The sequence below is a fragment of the Macrobrachium nipponense genome, chromosome 11 (genome assembly GCF_015104395.2).
Source record: "Macrobrachium nipponense isolate FS-2020 chromosome 11, ASM1510439v2, whole genome shotgun sequence".
Lineage (NCBI taxonomy): Eukaryota > Metazoa > Arthropoda > Malacostraca > Decapoda > Palaemonidae > Macrobrachium > Macrobrachium nipponense.
Window position 1 is genome coordinate 42,024,256 of NC_061087.1, and position 27,512 is coordinate 42,051,767.

The 27,512-nt window shown below is 38.9% G+C and overlaps 1 protein-coding gene across 4 annotated transcripts in view; it reads right to left on the minus strand.

The window, feature by feature from the left end:
• Positions 1 to 20,918: 20,918 nt before the first annotated feature.
• LOC135205507 (RNA N6-adenosine-methyltransferase mettl16-like) overlaps positions 20,919 to 27,512 on the minus strand; it is a 426,335-nt gene continuing 419,741 nt past the window's right edge. For all 4 annotated transcript variants that reach the window (XM_064236270.1, XM_064236253.1, XM_064236244.1 and 1 more), the window contains exon 11: positions 20,919 to 22,280. In XM_064236270.1, the coding sequence (XP_064092340.1) occupies positions 21,751 to 22,280 (530 nt within the window). In that variant the 3' untranslated portion in view covers positions 20,919 to 21,750. The remainder of the gene's footprint in view (positions 22,281 to 27,512) is intronic.

Below are 27,512 nucleotides of genomic sequence, written 5' to 3' on the forward strand. Positions count from 1 at the left end.
ATATTTGACAACGTCTCCTTACACTCACAACACCCACACTAAACAGCCTTCTGCAACACCCACGGATGCTTGGACGTAGGCCCCCTGGATCTTGTTTGAGGGCCCTCATACACACTCAGTTACACCACCATCTACTTCTCCCAGACTACTTCCAGTCAGACTCCCACTACCATCCTCCCAAATCCCATTCACTATCTCATCTACCCCTTCTAACTCTTGTCCTGTGGCACAAATCGTTAGACAATATGATAAAGGTGATGACCTACAGGAGTGACAGATTGCTGGGGCTTCAAGTGACAGTAGGGAACTCTAAAATCCTGATAATTAATGTTTATATGCCATGGGAAAATAACAATGTAATTTTGATCATTACTGCATGATCCTAGGGGAGTTACACAGTATTATTCATGATTCTCCTGCTGATCATATTTGTATAATCGGGGACCTTAATTCTCACCCCACAAAATTTTATAATGAACTTAGTTGCTTCTGTCAAAATCATGCTCTCCAGATTAATGATTAATGCTCCTCCCTCCCTCCTCCTATTCATATGTACATAATAGAGCAGACACAATTACAACCTCCTGGCTGGACCACTGCATCACATCTCCACAACTTCATGATTCTATTATGACCTGCAATATTCACTACGATCTTGCAACGGGCTATGACCACATCCCATTACAGGTGTCATTCAGAACCCCATCCCTCCCAACCGTGAACCCCCTAACTGACCGCCCACCAGCGGTAAACTGGGATTTTAAAAACCAACAGAAAACCAGATACTTTAGGGCAACCACTGAAACCAGGTTGCGGTCAATAGTCCAACCGGCAGACGCCTTACTTTGTACCAACACAAATTGTAGAAATGACCACCACAGGAGGGATTTGAATGAATTCTATTCGAACATAATCTCCGCTATGCTTGCTTCGGGCAGGACTGCCTATAGATTTCGTCAAGGTAATTCTCGTAATATACTTGGATGGAATGACTTGGTTAAAGATCTGTATACATACTCACGAGAAATGTTTTTACTGTGGAGGCAAAATGGTAGCCCGAGGGAAGGACACACTGCATTACTAATGAGGCAGGCGAGAGCGCAATTCAAACTTGCTCTTAAGCACTGCAGGTTAAATGAAAAACAACTAAGAGCCGATGCAACGTCTAGAAACTTAGAATCTGGTGATTATCCTCGTCTTTGGAAAGATATCCAGTCCTTAAACCCCAAAACTAAAAAGCTATCAGAGAGTAAGGGAAGCAGTCGGCGACGAAGCTATCGCAAGTATGTGGGGCGATCACTTCAACAATATCCTAAATTGCATAAATGATCAAGATTCCCCAAAGGGATGTAGATAATCTCCTTACTGACAACATTCAATTTCATTTTGCAGACCGTATTACGCCAGGTAACATCAGCGATGCCATAAACAGTCTACCTAATAATAAATCGCCCAGCTGTGATGGTCTTCCCGCAGAGGCTTTCAAATTCTGCCATCCGATAATTTACATTTTGCTAGCTGCCCTTTTCAATGGATGCATAATTCACCAGTTTCTTCCAGACTCCCTACTCTTCGTTCACTTGATACCATTAATCAAAAACAAGCTAAAGAATGCAGCTGACCCTGGCAACTACCGGCCGATTGCAATCACAACAATCGCATCGAAGATACTTGAGTCGGTTCTTCTAGTGAGACTTCTCCCCTTTTTACACACCACTGACAACCAGTTCTGGTTTAAAGCAAACCACTCAACCGACACCTACATCTATGTACACTGAAAGAATTGCTGAACTACTATCTATCATCAGCCTCCTGTTTTCCTTTGTTTTGTAGATGTGAGAAAAGCATTTGACAGAGTAAACTACCTGAAGCTCTTCCTGATAGGATGATAGGGGCACACCCCTATCATCCTATGTATATCTAATTGGCATTTTGCATTGCTGGTTCTCCACCAGCAGTTCTGTGTCAAATGGGGTAACATTATCGTACACCTTTGGCTCCCTAAACGGGCTTTGGCAAGGGGGCAATCTCTCTCCATACCTGTTTAATACGTACACAGATGCCTTGAATGTCAAACTGAACTCACTCCAAATCGGATGCACTGTCAATGAAACAACTATAAACAACCTCTGTTACGCCGACGATGTGGTTCTGATTTCCCCATCAGTGCAAGGTCTCTGTAAAGGAATTCTTCCCTAACAATTGGGAAATTAGTGTATAGTTAGAATTATACATGTTTAGTTTTTCCCATCGCTCGTAGATGGCGCCCCTTGAACGCTTCTGGTTGCGACTGAAACCAGATACGTAAATCTTAACTATTTTTATTTAATACCTTTCTTATATTGATTATTATTTCGTAAACTGTTGTTTTGAATAATTATCCCTTTTATCTCATATGTTTAATTTCGAATACGACGCCACTACTAATATTCTATTTTCCTTGTTCCTACTGCTCTACTCTCCTTGCCGTTGCTACTTTACCCTCCTTGCCGGCTCGTGAAGCTTTCTTCGCCACCTCTTGATGACATTTTATTTAGACAATTAGTTTCTTCTGACTCTGCTTCATCAAGCAACAGTGAGCTCCCAGGATATTACCAGTTACACCTGTGGGTAATTCTAAGCCCTCATTCTGCGGTAAAGTAGACTATGGCAGTTTACGTTTTCCTACGTTATTTTACTTACTGAACAAGAATTTAAAGTAATATTTATTCGGACGACTGTAATTAACATCCAGGGGCCAGCACTAAACACGGCGAAATATACTGGATGCCCCAATCCCTAGCGGATGTCGTATTCGCGGTTACGTTTCTTGCAGGGTAATTCTAAAGAATAGTTCCGTAAGGACTGCAAGGAACATAACCGCGGATACGACATCCACTAGGGATTGGGGTGTCCAGTGTAGTTTGCCGTGTTAAGTACTGGCCCCTGGGGGTTAATTACAGTCGTCCGAATAAATATTAATTTAAATTCTTGTTCAGTAAGTAAAATAACGTAGGAAAACGTCAACTGCCACAGTCTACTATACCACGGAATGAGGGCTTAGAATTACCCACCTGTGAAATAGTATACTTGATAATTGTTTTAGATTAAGTGATCATTTGAAGTGCATCTCATTTTTAAATTGCTAATTCATTCCCCCTACCGACGTTGTTGCAAGTTGGACACTTGGATGACATTCAAGAAAGCTACTTCGAATCACCGTAAGGGCCGTACGGACTCTTGTGAATGTTTACAGTAGCTGATGACTGTCCCTAGTGAAAACACTGAAACTAGTCTCGTCACCACAAACATAGCTAGTACACCAGTTTACAGCAGGAGCCCAACTACATATCCACGTTAGTAATCCGGAAAACTTCTGTGATACCAACTACGCCTGAGAAATGCATACAAAATTAAGTATTGTGTACTGCTGCTGTAAATCTAGCCACCTGTGGGGGCAAGCCAGCCTCAATGGGTGCCGGTCCCAAGCCCGGATAAATAGGGAGGGTTGGTGTCAGGAAGGGCATCCGACTAAAAACCCACGCCAGAACCAATGAAATGAGTCGTGATATTGATGAGAATAGTGCTAGGGCGTACTCCGTAAACGGCGCACAGACACATCACCCTAACTCTGTGACAAGGCGAGGGCTACTGCATCATGAGCGGGTGCAGCTAAAGAAGTGAGCTCTAAATGTGATCAGAATAGGCCAGCTCAATATTGGGTCTATGACAGGAAGAGGAAGAGAGTTGGCGGAGTTGATGAGGATAAAGAGAATGGATATTTTGTGTGTGCAGGAAACTCGATGGAAGGGTAATAAAGCTAAAGAACTGGGGATGGCTACAAGTTTAATCTATAGTGGAGCAAATGAGCAGGGTAGGAATGGCGTTTGGTGTAGTGTTGTCGGGGGAAATGAAGAATGCAGTGACGGAAGTGGAGTAGAAAGAATGACCGCATTATGAGAGTGAAGATATGTTATGGAGGGACAATGAACATCATTAGCGCTTATGCTCCACAAGTGGGCTGCACAGAGGAAGAAAAGAGCCGTTTTTGGAACGAAATGAGTGAGGTAACGCAAGAACTGGAAGAGCAGGAGAGGACTGTAGTGGGGGCAGACTTTAATGGACATGTCGGAAATGAAAAGGATGTAATTGAACGTGTGCATGGGTGGCATGGGATTGGGGAGAGAAACCCAGAAGGAGAGAGTATAGTAGACTTTGCCGTGTCCTTTGATATGGCAATAGTGAACACATTCTTCAAAAAGAAGAGGGAGCACTTGATAACATACAGGAGTGGCGGTAGATGCACACAAATAGATTACCTCCTTTACAATAGATCAAGGCTGGTGGAAGTTAGGAATTGTAAAAGTTATCCCAGGTGACCACGTGGCCCCCCAACATAGGCTCCTTTGTATGGATTTAAAGATGAAAAGAGAAAAGAAAACGAAAAAGAATGGGGGTAAAGAAAATCAAGTGGTATAAAAAAATTTTGTTAGGGGAGGGATAATGATAAGAAGAGAGTTCAGGAGAAGAGTGCTGGGAGAGGTTGATCTGCGAATTGAAGATGTGGGAGAATGGTGGAGGCATAATGCATCAGTGATTAGAAGACATGGAAAGGAGATACTAGGGGAAAACATCTGGAATAGTATGGAGGAAAAGGAGGCTGTGGTGGAAGAAGAGGTGGGGGAAGTGGTGAAAGGTAAAAGGGAGGCAAAGAAGAGATTTGAAGAGTCACAGCTGCAGGAGGACAGAGAAAGATTAAGAGAAAGAAACAAAGAAGTAAAAAGGGTGGTAGCTCAAGCTAAGGCAAGGGCGGCATATGAAGAGGTTTATAATGAACTGGAAACCAAGGAAGGGTTGAGTAAGATGCTCAAACTGTCAAAAGTAAAAGAAAGAAAACAAAGGACATCACCCATATTAAGCAAATGAAAGATAGGAGTGGTACGGTCATAAAAAAGGAAGAAGACATCCTGAAAAGATGGAAAGAGTATTTCGAACAACTGCTAAATGAAGAAAATGAAAGACTTGTAAGAGAGGATGGACAAGTAAACATGGGCAATGGTAATGGGGGATATCTAGGGATGAAGTGATACTAGCAGCCAATTAAAAAAGGAATGAGGAATGGGAAGGCAACAGGACCTGACTTAATCCCAGTCGAAGTTTGGAAAGCCTTAGGAGAGGAAGGGGTAGACATCTTGTATGATCTGATGGTGAAAATATTCGAACAGGAAAAGATACCAGAAGAAAGGGTGGGCGGAAAAAAGCATATTGATACCTATATTTAAAGGTAAAGGTGATGTCCATGAATGCAGTAATTATAGAGGTATAAAGCTAATGTCTCACACGTTGAAGATTTTGGAAAGAATAATAGATAGCAGGCTGAGAGGAAGTGAGAATAGGGAAGGAACAGTTAGGATTTATGAAGGGAAGCGGCACAACGGAGGGAATGGAATAAAATTTTGCATAAGGCAGCTGATGGAGAAATTCAGAGAAAAACAACGAGACCTGCATCTGGTATTCATAGACCTTGAAAAGGCCTATGACAGAGTGCCAAGGCAAGAAATATGGAGATGTTTGAGGGAGAAGATGGTGCCGGAAAAGTATGTCAGAGTTATTCAGATGTACAGGAATGTGTATCTAGAGTGAGGAGTAGTGTTGGAGAGACGGATGGATTTGAGATAGGAGTGGGATTACACCAGGGGTCAGCACTTAGCCCATTCATCTTCAACATCGTGATGGATGTAATGACCAGGGATGTTAGAGAAGCAGTGCCATGGTGCATATTATACGCAGATGACATTGTGTTGTGTTCAGAGGGGAAGGAGGAGTTGGAGGGGAGGTTGGAGAGGTGGAGAGCAGCACTTGAGGAGAGAGGAATGAGAATGAGCAGATCAAAAACCGAATATATGTGTTCTAGTATTACTGAGGACGGTGGAAGTAGCATAAATTGGGTGGGGAAGAAATAGAGAAAGTACAGAAGTTCAAGTACTTAGGGTCCGTATTAGAGGATAGTGGAAGCATGGACCAAGAGGTGAGACACCGAATTCAGGCAGGATGGAATAACTGGAGGTCTGCATCAGGGGTCCTCTGTGACAAGAAGGTCCCTCTGAAATTGAAAGGAAAGTTCCATAGGACGGTGGTCAGACCAGCAATGTTATATGGAACAGAAACAGCAAGTATGAGGAACACAGAGGAGAAGATGGATGTAGCAGAAATGAGAATGTTGAGATGGATGTCGGGAGTAACAAGGGAAGATAGGATTAGAAATGAGTATATAAGAGGATCGACAAAGGTAACTGAAATATCGAAGAAAATACAGGAAGGAAGGCTTCGATGGTATGGACACCTGTTACGAAGGGAGGAACGTCATGTTGGAAGACATACGATGGAAATGGAAGTGCGGAGTAGAAGGAAGAAGGGAAGACCAAGAAAGAGATGGCGTAATTGTGTAGGGGAAGATATGGAATTGAAAGGTATAAATGAGAACGAGGCACAGGACAGAAATCGATGGAGACGACTCATTCGCAATGGCGACCCCATATAAAAATGGGTTTAAGCTAGGAAGAAGAAGAAGTACTGCTACAGTAAATCAGAATCTTAGTTTATTTTGTAATTATATTGTTATTTTACTTCTACTTTTTTATTAATGCCTTTTAATGGTTATACTCATCTGTGCTGAAAGTGAAGGTAATTGGTGGTTATATAAAAAAAAAAGCCACTACACACCTCGGAACTTCCGGTTTCCTTTACAGTGGTGTGCTTACCAGGGCGAGATATAATTTATCAGCATTTGAGTATTCCATTGAAGACTAGATGTGTTGAGTATTTTGGCTGGAATTACGTGTTTTGGCGAATTTAAGTGGGATGCAACTTTGTGTAAGCGCATTTTCTAGGCAATTATGAAGTAGACTGTTCGCAGGTTAGTCTAACTGGTAGAAACTGGGAATTTGCTGCTAATGAACTTTAGGCTAATCCTTGCTGTCTCATATAGATAGGTTACAATTATTAACCTTTGATTCTAGTTTTCGTTACTCTTCAGCTTTCTATTCTTGATAAGTATTTTTTTTATGATGTGTGGATATGTGTCTTGGCTGAATGACCAGTTTAGTAATCATTACTTATTTTGAAATTTAATCCTGTTGAGTGAATTAAGCTATAATCAGGGTTCTCAGACGTACAATAATTATCGTACGAGTACGATAATTTGTCCCTCTTTACGATAACGAGCGTACGATATACGATAATTCGCGATATTCTTCTTCCTAGCTTAAACCCATTTTTATATGGGGTCGCCATCGCGAATGAGTCGTCTCCATCGATTTCTGTCCTGTGCCTCGTTCTCATTTATACCTTTCAATTCCATATCTTCCCCTACACAATCACGCCATCTCTTTCTTGGTCTTCCCTTCTTCCTTCTACTCCGCACTTCCATTTCCATCGTATGTCTTCCAACATGACGTTCCTCCCTTCGTAACAGGTGTCCATACCATCGAAGCCTTCCTTCCTGTATTTTCTTCGATATTTCAGCTACCTTTATCGATCCTCTTATATACTCATTTCTAATCCTATCTTCCCTTGTTACTCCCGACATCCATCTCAACATTCTCATTTCTGCTACATCCATCTTCTTCTCCTCTGTTTTCCTCATACTTGCCGTTTCTGTTCCATATAACATTGCTGGTCTGACCACCGTCCTATGGAACTTTCCTTTCAATTTCAGAGGGACCTTCTTGTCACAGAGGACCCCTGATGCAGACCTCCAGTTATTCCATCCTGCCTGAATTCGGTGTCTCACCTCTTGGTCCATGCTTCCACTATCCTCTAATACGGACCCAAGTACTTGAACTTCTGTACTTCTTTATTTCTTCCCCACCCAATCTTAGTACTTCCTCAAGTTCTCAGTACTACTACACATATATTCGGTTTTTGACTGCTATTCTCATTCCTCTTTCCTCAAGTGCTGCTCACCTCAACCTCCAACTCCTCCTTCCCCTCTGAACACAACACAATGTCATCCGCATATAATATGCACCATGGCACTGCTTCTCTAACATCCCTGGTCATTACATCCATCACGATGTTGAAGATGAATGGGCTAAGTGCTGACCCCTGGTGTAATCCAACTCCTATCTCAAATCCATCCGTCTCTCCAACACTACTCCTCACTCTAGTATACACATTCCTGTACATCTCCTGAATAACTCTGACATACTTTTCCGGCACCATCTTCTCCCTCAAATATCTCCATATTTCTTGCCTTGGCACTCTGTCATAGGCCTTTTCAAGGTCTATGAATACCAGATGCAGGTCTCGTTGTTTTTCTCTGAATTTCTCCATTAGCTGCCTTATGCAAAATATTCCATCCGTTGTGCCGCTTCCTTTCATAAATGCTAACTGTTCCTTCCCTATTCTAACTTCCTCTCTCAGCCTGCTATCTATTATTCTTTCCAAAATCTTCAACGTGTGAGACATTAGTTTTATACCTCTATAATTACTGCATTCCTGGACATCACCTTTACCTTTAAATATAGGTATCAATATGCTCTTCCGCCATTCTTCTGGTATCTTTTCCTGTTCGAATATTTTCACCATCAGATCATACAAGATGTCTACCCCTTCCTCTCCTAAGGCTTTCCAAACTTCGACTGGGATTAAGTCAGGTCCTGTTGCCTTCCCATTCCTCATTCTTTTTAAGGCTCGTATCACTTCATCCCTAGATATCCCCATTACCATTCCCATGTTTACTTGTCCATCCTCTCTTACAAATCTTTCATTTTCTTCATTTAGCAGTTGTTCGAAGTACTCTTTCCATCTTTTCAGGATGTCTTCTTCCTTTTTTATGACCGTACCATTCCTATCTTTCATTTGCTTAATATGGGTGATGTCCTTTGTTCTTTTATTTCTTACTTTTGACAGTTTGAGCATCTTACTCAACCCTTCCTTGGTTTCCAGTTCATTATAAACCTCTTCATATGCCCTTGCCTTAGCTTGAGCTACCACCCTTTTTACTTCTTTGTTTCTTTCTCTTAATCTTTCTCTGTCCTCCTGCAGCTGTGACTCTTCAAATCTCTTCTTTGCCTCCCTTTTACCCTTCACCACTTCCCCCACCTCTTCTCCCCACCACCAGCTCTCCTTTTCCTCCAATACTATTCCAGATGTTTCCCCTAGTATCTCCTTTCCATGTCTTCTAATCACTGATGCATTATGCCTCCACCATTCTCCCACATCTTCAATTCGCAGATCAACCTCTCCCAGCACTCTTCTCCTGAACTCTCTCTTCTTATCATTATCCCTCCCTAACAATTTATACCACTGATTTTCATTTACCCATCGTTTTCGTTTTCTTTTCTCTTTTCATCTTTAAATCCATACAAAGGAGCCTATGTTGGGGGCCCACGGTGGTCACCTGGGATAACTTTACAATTCCTAACTTTCCACCAGCCTTGATCTATTGTAAAGGAGGTAATCTATTTGTGTGCATCTACCGCCACTCCTGTATGTTATCAAGTGCTCCCTCTTCTTTTTGAGAATGTGTTCACTATTGCCATATCAAAGGACACGGCAAAGTCTACTATACTCTCTCCTTCTGGGTTTCTCTCCCCAATCCCATGTCCACCATGCACACGTTCAATTACATCCTTTTCATTTCCGACATGTCCATTAAAGTCTGTCCCCACTACAGTCCTCTCCTGCTCTTCCAATTCTTGCATTACCTCACTCATTTCGTTCCAAAAACGGCTCTTTTCTTCCTCTGTGCAGCCCACTTGTGGAGCATAAGCGCTAATGATGTTCATTGTTTCCCCTCCATAACATATCTTCACTCTCATAATGCGGTCATTCTTTCTACTCACTTCCGTCACTGCATTCTTCATTTCCCCCGACAACACTACACCAACGCCATTCCTACCCTGCTCATTTGCTCCACTATAGATTAACTTGTAGCCATCCCCCAGTTCTTTAGGTTTTTTACCCTTCCATCGAGTTTCCTGCACACACAAAATGTCCACTCTCTTTATCCTCATTAACTCCGCCAACTGGCCTATTCTGATCACATTTAGAACTCGCTTCTTTAGCTGCACCCGCTCATGATGCAGTAGCCCTCGCCTTGTCACAGAGTTAGGGCGATGTGTCTGTGCGTCGTTTACGGAGTACGCCCTAGCCCTATTCTCATCAATATCACGACTCATTCCATTGGTTTTGGCGTGGGTTTTTACAGTCGGATGCCCTTCCTGACACCAACCCTCCCTATTTATCCGGGCTTGGGACCGGCACCCATTGAGGCTGGCTTGCCCCCACAGGAGGCTAGATTATACGATAATTCGTGATATATGTAAGATAATTACTGGAAATGTACGATAGTTTGAACCTTTTCGTCAACTTATAGGAATTTAGAAGATTCAAGGCTTATTATAAGGCACCCAAAGTCATTCACCGCCTGAAAATAAGTAAAGCTTAAAAGGAGTAGAAGGCAAAAAAGAAGATATGGAAAGGTAACAGACAAATATGTACCTCTCTCTCTCTTTCTTTGATGAAGGCGATGATGATAATGATGATATTTCCTTTTCCATCGGTGATATACTAATGGATGATGAATAAGGCAGTGAAGTATTTTTTTTTCTGTATACATAATTTTCGTTTTTATTGTTATTACAGTGTGATGATAAAGAACAATTAGCTAGTCCTTCATAAACAGTATAGTACTGATCTTTTAGTTTCGCTTTCATTGATGATAATACTGATGATTAGTAATGGTAATCAGTGAAGAATTGAAAGTAAACAATTATATGATTTTGCTGCATGTTTTTCTTTTTTAATGGTGTTGTAATGTGATGTTAAAGAAAAATTGGCAATTTTCTGAAAGCAATACTCATGTTAGGTGTGATTTTTTTCTTTTTTAAAGTTTACATTGGTGATATAGAATGACAATAATAATCAGTGAAGTACTAAATAGGCTACTTTGTACAGCCTACAGAAAAGTTATCTTTTTGTTCTATTTTTTTTTTTTTCATCATTAGCAATAAATAGGAATGACATCACAATTTTTCTATTTAGCCATACATTAATAGATATGAAGATATATTGCTGTAAGTGAAATACAGCTATATTATGATATGAAAAATGTACGATAATTCTAATCAAAATACGATAATTTGAAGAGGTTTGGTACGATAATTTGGTCTGATACATCTGGGAACCCTGGCTATAATCTACCGTGCATAATGGATCCTACATACAAACTCTGGATTAACGAAGGTGTCTCATTAGGTTTGTCGGGAAAATTTGATGTTATTTGTAGAAAGAAGAATTTCTGAAGCAGATGAGAGGGATAGGAGAGCTCTGGAACGTGATAAAACAAGAGCAGAACAAGAAGACAGAGACAAGCAACGGTTACATGAGGAACAAGAGAATGAAAAAGGCTCTTAAACATGAGTTGGAAATGAAGAGACTAATTAGAAAATTTGGATAGGGATGGAAATAGCACAGATAGGCCTGTATCTGTGACTGTTGATACTACCAGACCATTGCCTTTCAAAGATGGCGATGATATTACAGCTTATTTGACTAGGTTTTGGGAGGATTGCTGAATTTACGAAAGTGGAAAAAGGAAGACTGGGTATTGCAAGGTTAGGCTTTAGCTACATTTTCCAACTTACCATCCAGTGTGACAAGTGATTATGAACTACTTAAAGATGCTCTACTTGTAGGATTTAGAAAAACTGCTGAATTTTATACACAGGAGTTTCGAACTGCTAAGCTTGAATCAAAGTCAAATTACCAGCAGTTTATGTAGCACCTATTCTGTGTTTTTGATCTTGGATTGATAGGTTAGGTATATATAGCTAAAACCTATGAAAGCATTAGAGAAGCAATGGTTAAAGATCAGTTTCTAGATAATCTTCCTAAGGACCTAAGACTTTTTGTTAAGGAAAGGAGTCCAGATACCTATGAAGAAATGGCTCGACTTGCAGTCGTTTATGCATCTACTCATAAATCATACCCTAGAGAAGATCACAAGATTTCCAAAAGTAAACAGGAGCATCAGCATGAGGACAGTCAAGTCAGGAAGAAAGGTGGCCAGTCCTTTTCTCGTACTGCTGCTGTTAATAAAAAGGTAACTTGCTATTCTTGTGGTAACATTGGGCATGTTTCCTCAAACTGTCCTGAGAAGAGCAAATTTAAAAAACAGACTGATAGTCTGGAGGTCAAAACAGCACTCAGCAATAACCAGATTTCAGGTCCCATGATTTAAGGTACAGTAAATGGTGTTTGGGTTAGCACTATCTTACGAGACACTGGGTGTATAGGTGTTATTGTTTCAGAAGATATAGTTCCTGCTCCTGATTCAGAGAATTGTAAACTTGTTTCAGTTGTTGATTATTTAGGCAGATATGATAAGTTTCCAGTAGTCACTGTCTACTTGAAATGTGATTGGTTCAATGGTTGGGTCAATGCTGTAAGAACCCCTATTAAATACTGTGCAGTTCTTTTGGGGAATGTTACCAGAGTTTCTAATGATTTTTCACAGTTTTGTCAGGATTCTGTCAAAGTCCTGGCAATTACCAGGAAACAAGCTAAAGACAAAATTCATCCACTGAATTTGCCTGATCATTTTAACCTTGATGTTTCTCATGATTCTTTCCAACAAGAACAGCAAAACTGTAAAGATCTCGTGGAAATACGTGATAATTGTAAGAGTGGCAGGATTATATGCGGAAATAATGAGTTAAAATATAAATTTGTCCTTGAAAATAATCTGATCTACACTTATAATTAATTGTCTGAAAACTAACCTAATGCATAAAAAGCAATTGGTTTTGCCTTCTAAATTTGTTCCTCTTGTTTTGAAACTTTCACACGATGTTCCAATTGCAGATCATTTTTCGCACAGGAAGACATTTGATAGAATTAAAGAGATTCTGGTGGAAAGGAATGACTTCTGACATACTTAGGTATTGTCGTTCTTGTAATGTGTGCCAGAAGACTACACCTGCTGGGAGGATTACTAGAGCACCACTACAAAAATTGCCAGTAATAACTACCCCTTTTTCAAAAGTAGCTATTGATTTGGTAGGACCTCTCACTCCTGCTTCTCATGACTTTAGGTATATCCTCACCTTAGTTGATTATGCATCAAACTATCCTGATGCAGTTCCACTGAAAGAAATTTCATCATTTGCAGTTGCTGAAGGTTTAATTACTATCTTTTCCAGGGTAGGAATACCCAGAGAAATAGTTTCAGATCAGGGAACTCAATTTAAATCTGAACTAATGCAACAGGTTCACAAGTTGTTAGGTGTTAAACCAGATTTCTCTACACCCTATCACCCTGCTTCCAATGGTAAAATTGAAAGGCAGCATCAAATCCTCAAGAGTATTTTAAAGAAGCTTTCGGAATTACAGCCTTCAGAGTGGTCACGGCATATACCAGCCGCATTATTTGCAATGCGAGAAATACCCTGTGATTCAACTGGTTTTTCTCCTTTTGAGATTTTATACGGCAGACAGGTCCGTGGTCCATTAATGGTATTAAAAAAATTGAACCCCCTACTTCAAAGAAACTTTTGAGGAGCTTCTTAGGAACTGTTAATTTCTATAGAAGGTTCATTCCATGTTTTTCTGAAAAATCTGTTGAATTGACAAAATATCTTAAAAAGGGTTCCCCTGATAAAAATTCACCTTGAATGAAACTGCTATGAAGGAGTTTTTATCGTAAGTCAAGCCTCTCTAATCCTCCTATTCTAAAGATTCCTAATCTTAATGATATATTTTGTCTTAGGACTGATGCTTCTTCAGTTGGTTTGGGTGTAGTTCTACTTCAGTGAGAGGCTAATATTCCACATCCCGTGGCTTTTGCTAGTAGAAAGCTTCTGCCTAGAGAGGTTGCATATTCTGCCATTGAGAGAGAATGTCTGGGAATATTACATGGCATCCAAAACTTTTCTTTCTACCTTACAGGTCGTCCATTTCTGTTGGAGGTTGATCACAAGCCGCTTACATATCTTGAAACACTGAAGGGTAGTAATGCAAGGTTGCTGAGATGGTCTCTCTTCCTCCAAAGCTACGACTTCAGAGTTGTTCACTTAGCAGGCTTAGCTAATCATTTTGCTGATTTACTGAGCCGAGTATAATTCTTTATTATTGTGTGCCACAATAATCTTAAGTATGGGGTAATGTAAGGGAATTCTTCCCTAACAATTGGGAAATTAGTGCGTATTTAGAACTATACATGTTTAGTTTTTCCCATCGCTCGTAGATGGCACCCCTTGAACGCTTCTGGTTGCGACTGAAACCAGATACGTAAATCTTAACTATTTTTATTTAATACCTTTCTTATATTGATTATTATTTTGTAAACTGTTGTTTTGAATAATTATCCCTTTTTCTCATATGTTTAATTTCGAATACGACACTATTACTAATATTTTATTTTCCTTGTTCCTACTGCTCTATTCTCCTTGCCGTCGCTACTTTATCCTCTTTGCCGGCTCATGAAGCTTTCTTCGCGCCTCTTGATGACATTTTATTTAGACAATTAGTTTCCTCTGACTCTGCTTTATCAAGCAACAGTGAGCTCCCGGGATATTACCAGTTACACCTGTGAAATAGTACTTGATAATTGTTTAAGATTGAGTGATTTCATTTGAAGTGCATCTCATTTTTAAATTGCTAATTCATGTGTTTCTTTAGCCACACAGAGGTAGTGCCCCATTCCCCCTACCGGCGTTGGTGTCTTAATTGATGCAAGCCTGCATCCCATTTGTTGCAAGCTGGACACTTGGATGACATTCAAGACAGCTGCTTCGAATCACCGTAAGGGCCGTACGGATTCGTGTGAATGTTTACAGCAGCTGATGACCGTCCCTAGTGAAACACTGAAACTAGTCTCGTCGCCACAAACATACACCAGTTTACAGCAGGAGCCCAACATAATATCCACGTTAGTAAATCCGGACAACTTCCGTGATACCAACTACGCCCGAGAAATGCATACAAAGTTAAGTAGTGTGTACTGCTACAGTAAATCAGAATCTTAGTTTATTTTGTAATTATATTGTTATTTTACTTCTACTTTTTTATTTATGCCTTTTAATGGTTATACTCATCTGTGCTGAAAGTGAAGGTAATTGGTGGTTATTATATCAGAAAAGCCACTACACACTTCGGAACCACCGGTTTCCTTTACAGTCTCCAACGACTCATCGACACTTAACGCCAATATGCAGAGGAATTTCATATAATCTACAACGCAACCAAGACCCAGTGCATGTCGCTGCTCCCGAGATCGCTTAAGCATATTGCAAAACCACATTTTCCTCGGAAACCATCAGCTGGAATTTGTGCACGAATTTCCGTAATTGGGTCACATTATCCTAGACGACCTAAAAGATACGGCAGACATTGAACAGAGGCGTCATAAACTATGTGCAACTGGCAACATGATTGCAAGAAGGTTTGCCTTCTGTCACCGAGACGTGAAACTGCTGCTCTTCCGCTCATACTGCTACAGTATTTATGGGTGTTCCCTCTGGACAAACTATACCCGAGAGACCATGAGACGCATCACTGTTGTGCACAATGACATTATGAGGCGCCTCACAAACACTCCCCATTACCACTCCGCCACACAGATGTTCATAGAAAACCACCTGGACAATTTAAAAATCATTGTAAGGCGAACAATGTCCAGTCTGGTAACCCGAGTGAGAAACAGCAGCAACTCGCTCATACAAAGCATCCTAAGGAGTGAAGCAAGAAGAAAATCTAAACTGTGGGAAAGATGGGAAAATGAGGCCTTTGTCCCCCAAAGGACTTAATCTCTGTATTGGCAAAATGTCATCTGCAGATTTTGTCATTATTATATTTATTGCTGATATTTTACTTTTTCATTATTACTGTGATTACTATCAAGTTAAAAGTTTTTTTTACATTCAATTTTTGTATTTAGCCCTATGGACCTGACTACTGTAACCATCTAAGGTCTCTAGTTGAAATTTAAGTTATATAATCTGTGCACTAATTGTTATAACTCTCAATCCATTTTTTTCTCCAATATTATTACTGTTATCACCAGTATTATGATTACTATCTTTTATGCTACCTCAGCTATTTTGTGGATAAGTGCTGATTATTCTTTTTTTTTTTATCATGTTGTCTCATGTATCTAGATTGTGTATGTTACTGTCCGTATTTTGTATATTCCATGTATATGGCCCTGAGCTGAAATAAAGGATATTATTATTATTATATCTCTCGTAACTCTGCCACCAAATCACTTACCTCATTTACACTCCTGCCAAACTTCTGAAGAGACTCATTCATACTGCCAACCACGTCCTCACAACTTGATTCCCTTCCTGCTGAAATCTCACTAAACCCTGACAATTCAAACCCACACACTACAAGTATTATTCCTCCCCTCAAAGTCATCCGTATTTCACGCCTTATCCACCACTTTTACCCTAACAGTAACCCCTCAATCATGCAGTTCAAATTTCTCCCTTTCATTCCCTTTCCTTACCTCCTTCTGCTTTCTTCCATACTCAACCAACACAAACTGCCGATCTTCCAGACCTATTTGCTCACTGATACTCTGCTCACACTTATTCACCCTCAACCACTCATCCACACATCAGAGGATCCATCCAACTGGATTTCACTTAGTTTCACAAATTCCCAGCCTGACTCATCCTCTTTTGCCCACACACACTCACCACATGACTTTCCATTTCAACACACTTCGCACATGGCTCCTTTCACATTCTAGCATAATGCCCATTCTTCCCGCAGTTGCTGCAAACTACGTTCATACGGGTACCCCGACATCCACTAGCTATGTGCCCTACCTGTCCACACCTGTAATATTTAATATCCCTATCTTTCTTACACTCGCTCACCAAATGCCCCGTTTGCCCACACCCGAAAAACGTTCCTAACGCCCACTGACATTCATTCTTCTTGTGTCCTGGCTTACTTCTTCTGTAACACTGCTGTTCTCGTTCACAACTAACTGACCCTACTCCTCCGACACTCGCACTCCTATCTCTTTTAGGGCTAACTACACTCATGGTACTTGCTCTAACGCTCCTATCAACCACTTGCTCTGCCATTCGCCTCTGCCCTTCTAAAACTGCCTCCCTATAGCTTTTAAACTCTAGCATAACCTCAGCTACTTCAGTCCTAACACTAACACTTCTACTCTCTTTCATACACCTGTCTAACTCGTAATCCTCTACTATTTCTAAAATGTCGTTCCACATCAACCTTTAATACGTTCATCTCATTTTCTCATTACGTTTTAGATTCATAAACTCATATACACTCTCAGGCACAGTTGCCAACAACTTTCGCACTAACTCCTTACACTCATTTATCCCTTCGTCCCCAAACTTTTTCCTGGCTAATGTTTCTAACCTACGGACATACATTGACAACGACTCACCAACATTCATTCTTGCCTCTTCAAAATCATGCTTTCTCCTATATCTAACACTACTCTTTATCCTCTTTGCCTGTTCCACAATCCTGGCTTTCACACTCATATGGCACGTTCCCTACACTCATCATTATCACTACATACTCAACAAAAATCCTGACAAGAAGTTGCCTAACTCTCTTGCCCAGACTCTTGTTATCCCCATACTTAGCTTCACAATACTGCTCATATTCCTTAAAAAAGTCCCCTATGTCCCTACTACCATATTCCTCATATTGTGCACATCAGGTACTCTCTAATATACACAGCCTTTCGTACTTCCTGCTCACTCTCGCTATCACTTTCACTACTTCCATTCTGACCAATTTTTCCCTCTTCCATACTTATGTCCATACTCGACTACATCCTTCTTACCCTTCTTTCTACCCACCTGTTTCCACTCACTGCTATCTAAATCACTCTCAGCCCTTTCCCCAATGTATTCAGTCCTAGTCTCATCCTGTCCATCACTCTTACTAGCCTTCTTTCCCTTAGTCTTCTTTTTTTCCTCAGCCCCCCTTCTTATTCTTGTCCTCAGGTTAAAACCTTATCCTGTGTCTTCCCCTTACTTATCACATCCAAATCACCTTCGTCACTCGTACTCTTATCCATTCGCTCTTCCAGTTTCTTTACCACTCCTGGCCCATCACAAGACCCAGTAGGCCTACCTCCTACAGCTCCCTCTCCCAACCCCTTCATCATCATCTGCACTGTATTCATCATTACTCAGAATTTTCTGTCCATTTTCTCAACCATTCTCTCTTTCACTCTTTTACCTCTTCTTTCATTTCCACTTTCGCACTCCTTAGCATTCTTCTCATTTCCTCTAACTTGCTCTTCAACTCCTCACACTCTACCCTTAACCTCTCATTCTTCACTTCCAATCTCTCCTTAGCTTCCCTCGCCAACTGCAACTCCTCTTTCAGCCTCTCCACTCCAGTCAAACCTTCCATACTCATTTTCCTTCACCAGTCACACAACCCACCACACCATCCGTCCTGTAGCTGCCACACCAGCAGCCACACGTTGGGTGCCAATAAATAATGTGGCGGGATCACAAACCCAAATACAAAAAACTCAAAACACATGTACTCACCAACTACTTCTTGACACACTCAGGGCAAGGAGCTGTACTGTCCACTGGATACGGCCGTCGTAACACAACCAACATCAAAGACAGCAGCCAAGAAACACAACTCAACAACACAACAACCAAGGACCACAACCCCACAACTCAACACAACACCCAAGGACCACAACCCCACAATTCCACAACACAACAAACAAGGAATACAATACAACCACAACTCAACAACACAGCAAACAAACCAGGACTACTACCACAACACAACAAACAAACAAGGACTACAACCATAACACATCAAACAAAGAAGGACCACAACAAAAGACCACCGCACAAACATTCACAAACACAAAAAAAAAAAACAAACTGCAACACACACACACCCACATCACCAAGAAATCACAACAACTCACATATAACTCAACAGAAACTTCCAAGCACAACAAACCTAATAACACAGGCACAACAACTCTAAAGCAAACAGTATCACACTTAACAACAACCTAAACAACAAATCAATAACACAATTTGACTGACCACCAATGCCTTCAGTATTCTTCAGAGACCACTGCTGACACTACTGACCATCACAGGTTTTGACTAAAGACACTCAAAACTCTGATCATAACTCTAATTCCAACCACACCAGCAGACAACCCAGAACTCACCAACTCTCTCTCTCTCTTATGGAAAACCAAAACACAAATACATACTACACAATCTCAACAGCAATACAAACCATGAAACTCTCTCTCTCTCTCTCTCAAGGACGTTGTCATTGTCAAATGGAACTCCTATAACTCATCCATGATTCCACTTTGCTTTTGGCTACCGTGGCGAACAGACGTGCTTTCGCTCTCTGCCCATTGTTGCCGTTGAAATTGATTTGCACCTTTTTATGAGATCTTTTCTTGTTGTTGTGAATGTGGTCTATGTTTTCATTTTTGTCTGATAATGAAGACAACATGTAAACCCAGAATTGACATAAACCAAAACACCCTCCATATTCTCTCAACACATTTGCCCTGGAGTGGAGGGTAAGAAATGTGGTGGTTTTTGCTCCTGAGTGGAAGTGGATCCTCACGCCCTTTGTGAAAAGTAACGAGGGCGTGAAAGTGATAGAATGAACCCTTGTGATACCTGTCTCTCCTGGTTGTCAGAGCAGTGGAGAAGGTATGAGGGGAGGAAGCTATCTCTGGGGAAGGCTTCCGAGGCTTCGTCTGAGGGTTATGCACACCCGACTCCTTTGGGGGCCAATCCTTTGTCGTCCATTCTCCCTCCTCGTAAGCTTCCTTGACTTGCTGGTTCCCCTTCGGAGGGAATCTCTCCCTCCACTTCTACATTTGATTCGTCAAGCATAGAAGAAGAGGGGAGGGCCTCTGCTCGCTCCGAGGGGGATCTTTCCCCTCCAAAGCAGGCAGACTTCTCTTTCTAACCTGACTTTTGCTCCTTCAGGTGTGGTAGCCTCCACGGTTGGAGACTTCCAGCAGGCATAGCTGAAGTTGGGAATACCTGGTATCCCTTCACTCTAGGCCCTGGGGCTCATGGCACATTTCATGTCTGCCCCCTGTGACGCATGTAGTTGCAGGGGGGACGACAACTATATCTGTGCCTAGGTATGTGGCCCTACCACATTCATTTATTGCCCATGGAAGTAATCTGAACACTTTTCCTACAAAATTGGTTCTAACTGTAAGGTGCAAAATGTTGATCATCAGAGGACGATACCTGGAATTCCTGTAAAGCTGTAAGTAATCATTCATTTGACGACACCTGCTAAAAAAAAAAAAAGAAAAAAGAAAAAAAAAAATTTATGACATATCAAGTAGTAATTCTGTAAACTGTATAAAGCCAGTAGAAACGTGTTCAGTTTCTCCTGAAGATGCTAATGGATTTAACGAGTTTGTTAGTCAACTGAATGTTTTTCTTGACACCAAATAAAAAAAGTGTAAGCATTCCTGTTCCTGGTTGGTCAGCACCTCTAACATCCATCCTAACCATCTTAAATAAATGCCAGGATTTATTGAATACTATTGGGTGCAACATTTCTATATTTTGTCCATCTTGTCAGTTTTCTTTAATGTGAATACCATTGGAAATTTATATTTGGCTTGGTGATTGTATGGAGCAAAATTTACTAATTTTGTTTCTGGACTTTTGTTTCCATTTCTGTTACAATTTAATTTCTGATGGCAGTTAGTGTATTGTGCTTCCAAATGTCTATATTTTTTCTAATAATGGCACTGTGGCCAAGCTACAGGGGTCTTCAGCAAGGGAGAGGAGACAAAAGTGTACATCCCTCCAGAACAAGATTCCTTATCTTGTGTTAGGAAGGTAAGGTAAGGTTAGGTTTTCTTTAAGCATGTTTGCATTTCAACACTTCCATTAAAAAGTTCATGGCTATACCTTTATTTTCATACATAGTATATAAATGCACTACATTGGAAATAATGCTTCTGTAACAAAATGGCTACCCCCACAACATAAAGACTATTTCCAACCTAAAACATATTCGCTTTAGCCATGGGTCAGATTAAACCCCATCATAACTAGGGAGGCATTGTCAATTAGTCATGAAACACGAAGAGTGAATAAATTTTTCCCTTTTACTCTTCCATACTGAATTTAAAGTGCACTGTAACCACAGAAAAAAATATTCAAAGTTGGAACAGAGAACAACTGATGATAATCATTCACTGAGCACTTAAATGTTAGCTATACAGGCAGTCCCCGCTTAATGGCAGCATCGGTTATTGGCATTTTGGTTTTATAGCGCTTGGCTAACAACGTTGTTAATCAGATTTTTGGCATCCATAAGAGGTTTATGGGCATTGGTAAGCAGTTTATCAGTGCTGATCATAAATGCCTACCATAATTATTGTGATGTTCTGGTTAATGACAATTTTCGGTTATCAGTGATCAGCCTGGAACGGAACCCCCATCATTAACAAGGGACTGCCTGTGTATTACAATGTTACTATATTATGAGACTATAACAGATGAGCTAATGCCAAGAACATCCACTGGGTTCCTTAATCATAAAAAGTTTTAGAACATATATCTTGAAGCAAATATATTTCACATTTGTAAAACATCAAATTAAAATTATATTAAGAGTTATTGGTGTACTTCAGTAAGCTTTCAATCTCTAATGGATGAAAAACCATTGTAAGAGGTACAGTATTGTATATTACATATATACATAAAAAAAACTGCATCAGAGTTCAAGCTGATTTTTCATATACTGAAGTATTTGATTTAGTCCATCTTTTCCTGCCGAGCCTTTCAGATAAAAAGCTTCAAGACTTATTAAGGCTCCACACTGCTTCAATTGCAATTTTGCTTTCAAAATGCACTCCAACCCTCCAGAACCCCCTTGTACAGAACTATTTTGATTGCCATCACTTTTAGTCCTTGAATTGTTTTGTGTTTTCTTTTTGGAAAATTTACTGTCTAATTCATCTACTTCCTCAATTTCTTCACTCTTGTGATGGGTAGTAACAGATGTTTCACATGCTATGACTTGCTGGTTTCCTTGTCCTTCTATCACACTGCTTACAGCTACTTTATGCCTTTTTATACCATCCTGAGAATTTACCTCCTCTTCCTCAGTATCACCTGTATAAGCTCTTTTCAGTGAGACCTTATCATCAACTTCCATGCCAACATTTTCCATAGTTTCACTATTTTCACTAACTGTATGACTATCTAGGGCACTTTCCAACTCGGACTCTGCTTTCTCACTTTCTGAAAAATTAAAAAAGTATTTTAAGTTTTATGCTGGGACACTTCTAATCAGAGAACTATGTGAGTATACAGTATATTATTTTTATTAAACCGGTTAACAAAACCAGTGAGTAAAAACTCATATGGGTGGCACAAAGGGTTTGCCGTTAGCAGATACATTTCACTGTAGTAATAGATCTGCTTGTTAAAATACAACTTTAAAAACTCATAAACTGAGGATTATAAAAATTTCTTTAAGGGGTTTGTTTCCATGATATTCACTGTTTTGAAATGGACAACCACAAGACAAAAAGAAAATTAATAAATACTCTTTCATACAACCTATGATTTAGCCCATTTCATTTTTGGCAAAATTCCCCAAAACAACTTTGTAGTATAGAGAGAGAGAATTATAGGGATTATTTTCGTTGGAAAATACAAAGAGAGAGAGAGAGAGAGAAACTGTGCTAAACTATAAAGGATTCTTATCTTATCATAGTATGTGTTTTTTAAAAGCGTCGTAAACTCGGAGCGTCGGAAGCGTCGGCGTCGTAACCTCGGAACAAGCGTCGTAACTCAGGGCGGATTTTTCAATGAATATTTAAGAAAAAGCGTCGTAAGCCGGACCCGTCGTAACCCGGGGACCGCCTGTGTATATATATATATAATATGAATAACTTGATCACGAAGTATATAAAATGCGATGTTATGTATAAACAAAGGTTTTTGCCACGGAGGAAAAAATGAAAGGCGAGAGCGCCAAGAACTTTCGGTCTAGTACGACCCTTTACTTAGGCACAACTGATCATACAAAGCAAAAATATATTAAAAATAGGCTTAACATCCAAACTGACACTACAAGATTAGTAATAAGGTTGATTTCACTCTACAGAATGAGGAAACGCCTGAGGGCAAGATAGCAATTTTTAGGCAGAAACACTTTGGAGGAGCACAAACGTGGTCAACAGATGATTCATTCAGAAAACAATACATTTTTAAAAAACAATGGGGCCTATCCAATTTAGTACCATGAAATTTACAAAAATGTTCCATAAAATGAGTGAAAAAAAGAAAATAAGATATAAAGAGAGAGAGAGAGAGAGAGAATAACTCTATAAATGTGGGACTAATTAATTAATAGTTCATTTATTTTAAGGTCCTTCATAAACATTTTACAAATACTATATGGGTCCAAATGGTACAATCCCAGACTAAGATTTAGGTTGTTTTTATTAGTGATTTGTATAATAGCTGATTCCAGTAAATTTCTTGAAACATAATCATTAGACCTAGCAATTACATAGGTATCGCCCCAATTTATACAATGAGATTTTTCGCTCAGATGGATAAACAGTGCATTTGAAGTCTGGGCTGTTCTAATTGAATACATATGCTGCCTAATACGTACACATAAATTTTTACTTGACTGACCGACGTAAAAAGATGGGGCAATCCTTACAAGGAATTTTGTTAATAATGATGTTATTTATTACGGGACTAATCTTAATTAGCATATCTTTAATGGTATTGTTATAAGAGAACACTACACTAACATTAAACGATTTAAATATTGATTTTATGGTTTCAAATCCACGAAAGTAAGGCAAGCTAAGTACATTTTTAGGGGTTTCTTTTTCATTACTAGCAACACTATAAAACTTTTTGTGAGCTTTTTGATAACATAAATCAATTATATGAGGTGGGTAGCAGAGTTTGTTTCCTATCTTTTTTATGTATTCTATTTCTTGTTCAAGATATTGTGAACTCGTGATACGCAAAGCACGTAAGAACATAGAAGAAAAAATTGAAATTTTAATATTGATATGGTGGCCAGAATAAAAATGTACATATGTTAAATTGTTTGTGGGTTTTCTATAAATACTGAATTTACATTGGAAAGATTCTCTATGTATTAATACATCTAGGAAAGGGATGACATTGTTATTTTCAATTTCAACAGTGAATTTTATGGATGGCACTAAATTATTCAATTTAGACAGTAAATCATTTACATCGATACCAACAAGTAAGACTACTAAGATGTCATATACATATCTGTACCATTTTAAGGGGACAAGTGTGATATTCGGGAGGTGTTGTCTTTCAAAAAATTCCATATATAAGTTCGAAAGGAGAGGTGATAAAGGGTTACCCATGGCCATAACAAATATTTGTTGGTAATATTCTCCATTAAAAATAAAACTGCAATCACAAATACACAACTTAATCAATGAAATTATGTGACTAACGGACATAGGTAATTCATGCAATACAAGTTCATTACTTAAATATTCTAGCACAGAATCAATAGGGACTTTTATAAACAAGGAACATACATCAAAACTGACAAAGTTATCACTAGGGTTTAGTACAACGTTATTTAATTTTTCCACAAGATCAAGAGAATTCCGGATGTGTGAATTAGATACAGTTCCAAGTAGTGGGGATAACAATTTAGTAATATATTTAGATAGTTTATAAGCAATTGATCCTACAGTACTAATAATTGGGCGCACAGGTTTGTTTTCCTTATGAGTTTTAACTAGGCCATATAAATAAGGTAATGAGGGACATTTCACAGTTAATTTACACAAGAGTTCTTTTTTATCTTTAAATTTTTTTTTCATATTGATACTAAAGTTTTTAATTACTTGGTCCAATGGATATATATATATATATATATAGATATATATATATATATATATATATATATATATATATATATATATATATAATATATATATATATATATATATATATATATATATATATAGTATATATATATATATATGTCATCATCATCAGCTGTTGCTAGTCCACTGCAGGACAAAGGCTTCAGACATGTCCTTCCACTCCTTTCTGTTTATGGTCTTTCTATGCCATTCTATACCTGCAAATTTTCTTAGCTCATCAATCCATCGCATTCTCTTCCTTTCGCTGCTTTCTTTGCAATCTCTAGGGACCCATTCTGTTATTCCTTTTGTCCATATATTATCTGACATTCTCATTATATGTCATGCTCACGCACATTTCTTTTTCTTACTTGTTGTTAGAATATCCTCTACTTTAGTTTACTCTCTTATCCATGTTGCTCTTATTCTGTCTCTTAAGAGTTATTCGAATCATTATTCTTTCTATAGCTCTGTGAGTTGTAACTAGCTTATGTTTCTGATGCATAAGTTAATACTGGTAAGACCATCTGATTAAATACTTTTCTTTTTAGAGAAAGTGGCATTTTACTTTTCATAATCTCATTTTTTTTACCAAAAGCTCTCCAACCTATGCTTATCCTCTTTTAATTTCAGTCTCATGTCCTGGGGAAACATTACTGTCTATCCTAAATACGTATATTCATTAACAATCTCTAGAGGTTTATCCATAACCATTATTTTTCTCTCTCTGCATTTTCATTGAATATTATCTTAGTTTTACTCATATTCCTTTTCAGTCCTACATTTCTGCTTTCTCTATTCAAATCTTCTATCATCTTTTGTAATTCCTCCCCTGATTCACTGAGTAGAACTATGTCATCTGCAAATCTCAAGTTGTCAAGGTATTCCCCATTAATGTTAACTTCTAGGCATGCTGTGAATAATTTAAAAGAGATGGGGTCTCCCAGTCTAACTCCTTTCTTGATCGGCAATTTCTTACTGTCTTTATGTAGTTTTAGGACTGCTGTACTACCCGTATAGATATCTTCAAGTGTTCTAATGTAAGATTCATCTATTCCCTGCTTTTGAAGGGCTTTCATTACTGCTGAAGTTTTGACAGAATGAAAAGCTTTCTCATAGTCTACAAATGCCATATAAAGTTGTTTGTCATACTCAGTTGATATGGTCAGTTGTTAAATATCCGCTTCTAAAAACTGCCTGCTCTCTTGGTTGATTAAAGTCTAGCTGTCTTTATATTCGGCCTAATATGTTCTTTGTAAGTATTTTTTACATAACTAAGAGTAAACTTATTGGGCAGTAATTTTTCAGGTCTTTTGTCTCCCTTTTTGTGAATTAATATAATGATGAAGTTTTTCCAAGCTGTAGATATAAAGCATTCTTGCAAGCATTTTGTGTAAAGTTCATCAGGTTTTCCAATTATAAAATCTCCTCCATCTATTACCAAATCAACTGTTAGGCCATCTTCTGCTGCTGCTTTGTTTCTTTTTCATGCCTTTTAATGCCCCCTTTACTTCTCCAACTGTTACTTTTGGTGTATATATATACATAATATATATATATGATATATATATATATATATATATATATATATATATATATATATATATATATATATATATATATATATATATATATATATATATATATATATATATATATATATATATATATATATATATATATATATATAGTGTGTGTGTGTGTGCATTGATGGGATGCAGACTTCTTTCCTCATCTTATGTTCAGTTTTCCCATTATTGTTTTGTTTACTTTGTCCTTTTTTTTTGAATTACAGTTCTGTAATCTGACTTTTTAGATGGGTCACTGAACCCATATGATTCCAGTTTTACTTCTTCATTCAATCATGATCTCTCCAACTATTTATAATTCTATATTATACATAAACTAAAATATGGAATGGAATGGAATATAGAATTTAGGCCAAAGGGCAAGTGCTGGGACCTATTGGGTAATTCAGTGCTGAAAGGGAAACAGAGTAGAAAGGTTTACCAGGAGGAAAACCTCATAGTTGCACTATGAATCAATTGATAGGAGAGGGTGGCTAGTAAGATGGAAGATAATATGAATGGAGGAGGTACAGTAAATTGTGCATGGTTAGGCTAACCTCGTAAGATGCATTTCAGTGTTCTGCAATTCATCTAGTTGCATGGTCATCTGATCTATATAGCCAGTGTGGCATTTTTCTCTGTGTCCATATTTGGAGCAGTTTTTTTACTGGGTTACTTAAAACATAAAAGGTTGCAATTCTTAGTTTTGTAATATTTTTACTTGGGATGTATATTTCCAAGAAAGTACTATAGACAAGTTTATAGACAAGTTTGTCATCATCTTCATATTTGGGTAAAACTACTATTCCTTGGATGGTGTATGCTATGTCCTGTTTTGTAACTACTGTTTCACACCAAAATCCCCTTACATTTATGTGACAGGAAAGAAGTCCCGGTACATATTACATGTGCCCCTAGGTCAACAGGTCCACTGGTGGAAGACTGAATCAGTTTTTGTGCCTGTATACTTGTTCACATCTCAAGTGCTTTCCCCAGATTTTTTATTATTTTCT